Source organism: Schistocerca gregaria, chromosome 4 (genome assembly GCF_023897955.1).
Source record: "Schistocerca gregaria isolate iqSchGreg1 chromosome 4, iqSchGreg1.2, whole genome shotgun sequence".
In the NCBI taxonomy this organism is placed as follows: domain Eukaryota; kingdom Metazoa; phylum Arthropoda; class Insecta; order Orthoptera; family Acrididae; genus Schistocerca; species Schistocerca gregaria.
This window is the reverse complement of record NC_064923.1, coordinates 181,923,831-181,929,190: the sequence shown is the minus strand read 5'-3', so window position 1 is coordinate 181,929,190 and position 5,360 is coordinate 181,923,831. Positions and strand designations below refer to the sequence as shown.

Sequence of the window (5,360 nt, the reverse complement as noted above, 5' to 3'; positions counted from 1 at the left end):
TTACACAATAGGCATATATATTCAAAAAATCGATAAATTTCCTTGCTATTAAGCATTGATGTTAGCCAATCACATCATCACGTACACAAATTCAAGCAGCATGCCAGAGGTGGTGTGGCCAAACACGTCCTCGTTGGTTTCCTCAGACTGAAGAAACATAGCTCTTTTTCATCTAGCTTGCATACATCGCTTCCGAAAACGCACATTTTAACTAGTAATGAGCGTTCCAACAAGTAATAACTCACGGACCACAAGATGACTGGGCATTACAGCCTTTTAAAGCATGCAAGTGATTGAATTTCCGGGTGCAAAACCTATTTCCCTAAATTCACTAATAAATCACCTGGAAATGGCGCAGCTTATCAGATTTTTTTCTATACAGTTATTTATTTCTCAGCTCAACCTATCCCACAACACACTTACAAGTTTTTCAGATTGTTTCTGACCACTCTGTGTGTATGTGTGTGTGTGTGTGTGTGTGTGTGTGTGTCTGAGTTGATTGCACCCTATGTGTGCATATGGGTTGTATATAATGAATGCTTGCATTGCTGTTAGTTGCCAAGTTTGTATTACTAGTTTCTTCAGTTCCACGTGTTTTTGTTTCCTTGTAAGAAAGTCTCCATATAATAATGAAACTATGGTACAAGGGAAAGAAGGAAACTATAACATTGCAGCAGCTGGATTTAAGATATGACAACTGTACAATGGATGAAAACTCTGACATTCTAACGTTCTAAAGACTCTCATGAGAAAGATGTGGAACTGCATACTGTTTGTGTGTGTGTATGTGTGTGTTTGTGTATGTAGATTTTTTTAATTGTTTGTGCTAATGGTCATTAATAGTTTTTACATCCTCTGTAAGAGTATCCCTACCATTGCAACCCTTCTTAAAGACCGTAAGTAACATATTACACCAAAGACAATATCATACATTATGAACAAACCAAAACTTAATTTGTTACTGTACCATACATCGATGCTGTTCTTTCTTACACAAAAAAACAATGTCTTGATACCCAAGGTCAATCAGATATAGCAGCAGATGTATAAGGAGCTGAAACCATTCAATATATAAGAAAAGTTTCCAACGTAAATACAAAGAAAGTGCAGCTAAGAGATGAGAAGTGAAACTCTCTTCAGACAATAATTACCTGGGAATTTGCAAATCATACTGCATGTATTGGTAACTGGGAGGTTTTAACACATTTTTCCTGTCTGCAGATGAAAGGAAGCAAACTTATAAGACATGAACCAACGCTGAATTACGTTTACACAGTTTACATAGAGAAGGCACATGTAATTCTCTTAAAAATCGTGTTTACAGAATGGGCATAGAATAAAGACAGAAATTAAGCACTGCATGAAGATGATTCATAACTAACGTACACTCCTAAAGATGTGGCCAGTGCTGAAAAAGAAATTAGAACAATTTAATAATATGCGTGTGTCAATACAGAACACAGAAAGAATGCAACTAAGTTAATTATGACAGTAAAAAGTTTTTAAGCTACTAATTGCAGTCCCGTTCTTAGTAAAGCTATTCACGTTCACTCAAGTTTCACTTTGATTTAATTCTGAAGGGCACTTTGTCAGTTACTGTCATGTTGAGAACTTCATATGTTTTGTTGTCTCCAGACGAGCCAAACTGGACGAGAATCACGAGGTACGTCGTCAAAGTGGGCACACAGTTCGCCAGCAGTACTCGGTCAAGGGAGAAAAGTCCTAAAGCATCGTAATGGAGTCGACTGCGAGCTATCTGGCGGACGAAGCTCTGCAGTCCTTTCCAATGGCCACAGGTGCCACGTGGCGTCAGCAGCTGCAGCTTGTTGACCAGCTGTTCTGTGCGGTTGGCCTCCTGGATGGCCACATCACAGCTGTACACTATGATTACCAAGCGCCACACTGACATCAACACATATGGCAAAACTTGGCGTACACCTTCTGTTTTAGATTCACCAAACCAGGGTGCTCCTATATGAAGGAAATTAACTGCTGCTAAGTAAATATTTAGAATAACATTAAAAAGAGACGTCGTTACTTCTGCGAAGTTTTGTAATCCGTATGCTGCATTGATATCTCTAGCCAAATCGTAAAGAATATGATGAACCTTCTGTAGCTCGTCGAACTGAACGCAGCTATCACATTTCAACATCATCTCTACATGTGAGGCAGCATTCCGTTTCAGATGCATATCTGTTCTCCTCCTGCGCAATAATTCATGTGTATCTCGGACAGTTGTCTCGCCATGAATACGGAACACATTATTTTTCGAATATATTGTCAGCAAGGATGATATCATGCAATCAAGGTCACTCTCCGCAGAAATGTTTAGCGTCTGGAGCATATTCATATTCAGCTGTTTAAATCTTCTGTGCAGGATAATGTTAAAGGTAAAAAACTGCAGGATGACCGTACTTCTTGCGACGTAGCACAAATGCATTGCTGTTAAGAAATAAGTCAAGTGCCCATGGTTGTACGAAGCAAGAACGTACAATAACGTTAAATAAACGACCGTTCCAACAAACAGTCGACGCACAACACTGGCAACAGCAGTGTATTCGTTTTCAATATTTTTATACAGAATTGCATCAACCGACGAAAGTTTGCTGACCATCACGTCGACGTGTCTTTGTCCCAAAACTGAGCTTCTTATCACTGCGATAAAAGCTGTAAAAACTATAAGAACTAGATTACAGACTTGTACATACTTGAGTAGACCTTCCATTTTGTAAACTTCTTGTGTCCACACACTTATTTCATGAAGTATTGTAACCAGGAGCAATAAAGCCAATACAATATTGTACAATTTTCCAGTTGTGGACACACAGAGCTTTCCGTTTCTCTTTCTGAAGGTAAGAGGAGCAGTACCAAAAATGTTGCATAAGAGAATAAAAAACCAAAGTTTTGCACAAAAAGTCTCTTCACCCATCCCAACAAACGTTCATTCCAGCACACAAACGAAGTGAGAATAGCGACTAACTGTTTGTAGCACCATTGCTAGGAAACAGAGCACCAATTACTTCCTTAAATGGTGCTGGACAGTTTAATTTGAACATCGTCAAAGAAACACGGAAAATGTGTATCCAGCATTGCTTATAAGCTACCAAAACAACGTACACTAATACTAAGGACTCCGATTCAGGTTAATTTGCGTCAAACAATGCTGAAGAAATTCAGCACCCCTGGCACTGAAAGGAACAGCACACAGTACCGGATCGTTTGATAATCTGCCTCTAAGTTCTGTCCATACAGCCTGATGACGTACACATAATTCAATATGAAATTGATGAAGGTGACAGGCAGCTGTATTAGGTGAAGTAACATAAAAGGATTGTGAAATGAGTAGCCAACCAATAGACATTCCACCTTCAAAAACTTAAGATACGGCCGCCGCGGTGGTCTCGCGGTTCTGGGCGCGCAGTCCAGAACCGTGCGACTGCTACGGTCGCAGGTTCGAATCCTGCCTCGGGCATGGATGTGTGTGATGTCCTTAGGTTAGTTAGGTTTACGTAGTTCTAAGTTCTAGGGGACTAATGACCACAGCAGTTGAGTCCCATAGTGCTCAGAGCCATTTGAACCATTTGAACTTAAGATACGTACCTTGTTTACTTTAGGTGCGTAGAAATGCATCCCATAGCATTTCAGTTTCTACAGTCTGACAACAAATGGCTAACCATACAAACTTTTGAACTGTGCTGTTCATCATTTGTGACACACATAAATTCTCTCATTAGACTTATTGCTTGAGTTACACACCACTATCACAGAGCTAACTTTTGAGTTCTCCTCGATATTTGTAATATAACTCACTATAAAATTAGACTCTAAAATCCAAATATATGTTTAACAGAATTTACTAATTATTGAAATCAATAAATAGTAAAATCTGGAATATTTCAAAAAAGGACTTTGTAACTAGCTATATTCATGAAGACTGGAGCTATCTGTGAGCATTCTGTCTTTCACTTGCTTATTATCACCAGACATTTTACAGAGTATATTCCTGTAATTGCAAGTATGTAGTCAAAGAACATATTTAATTTGGTATTCAGAATCTCTTTATGGATTGATTACAGTTCTGATATCTTTATCACAAATAGGATATTTTATTTCACGTTCATAGGCATGAAAAAGAGGAAAATGCCCCCACAACTGTTTCCAGCAACTATGAAACTGTATTAGAGCATATCTGTATGAGATTCTTTGGATACTATAGCATGAAATAAATGCGACTTCATATAGAATAAAGTGAATTAGCTTCTAACTTACAAAAAAATACTGCATAGATTTTCTATGTACTCATATATTATTTCCAAATGTCATAATAGCTAAGACAAGTAACATTGTTGAAATGTTTGAAAAAATAGTACTGTAAAGAGTTGACAGAGCAAAGTTATCCAGGGAACAAATATACCACAAAAACTTGATAAGCTGCAATTACAGTATATGGCTGAATGAGCAGTATAATACGTATAGTTGGAAGTTGCACAAGTTGTGAAATTAAACGCAGCACATATATTCAGACAAATTTACATGAATTCTCAAAACTGTTGCTGTGTTATTACAAATATCACGATTGCATTTCAAAACATAACTTATACGCTGATTTTACATCCTGTGTTTCACATTTAATAAAAGCCAGAATTCTGACAAACTTCTTGTACAGCGAAAGTAAAAACTTAGTCCTAATCTAACTGAAACTCACCTCTAATGTACTTCAGCTAGTGAGAGTAGCGATTTCTCATGAAGAAAGATCTATATTCGATGAATATTTTTTTTCAAAACAATGTAGAAAGGCAACCTGAATATGTAACTTTCCTTCGTATGTGTTATACACTCTTACATAATTGTTTGTATATATTGTCAGTACACTACATTTGGGGCAAGCGAACTGCCTTTTTCTTTAGGTAACCGGTTTGTGACTGTGCACATTACATTTCTAGGCATAATAGAGAAGGACACAATCATTAATGGCTGTACAAGGATGAACAACAGTTTATCAGTAAACTTGTGTACAGTAACGTGGATGTTGATCTCTGCAGCTCTGATTGAAAGGTCTGATGATATGAATGTGCACTGCAACAAGTTGCTCTGTAATGGTTTTAAACCTTCAATTTGCTCATTATCCATCGTAGGTACATCGTAAGACAGCAGGTATTTTATGGTACTTTACTTTTTACATCAAATACAGCTAGTCGGCGCTATCATAGCGAAGGCATATAAGCCCAAAAATAGTAAGTATGGCACATTGAAAAGGTCTGTCATACATCAAGTGGGAAAATTAGCAATTACATGACATCGTTTCACAAATAGCATACAGACATTAAGTTATTGCATCCATTTGCAAAAGGTAAATTAGT

The 5,360-nt window shown here is 37.5% G+C and overlaps 1 protein-coding gene across 1 annotated transcript; it reads right to left on the bottom strand.

The window, feature by feature from the left end:
- Positions 1-1,558: 1,558 nt before the first annotated feature.
- LOC126267650 (putative gustatory receptor 28b) lies at positions 1,559-2,155 on the bottom strand. The gene has a single exon (XM_049972952.1). The coding sequence runs from the start codon at positions 2,153-2,155 to the stop codon at positions 1,559-1,561; it is 597 nt and encodes a 198-aa protein (XP_049828909.1).
- Positions 2,156-5,360: the final 3,205 nt, after the last annotated feature.

Coding starts and splice junctions, on each gene's coding strand:
- LOC126267650 (XM_049972952.1), bottom strand. CDS start 2,155: ATGATGTTGAAATGTGATAGCTGCGTTCAGTTCGACGAGCTACAGAAG.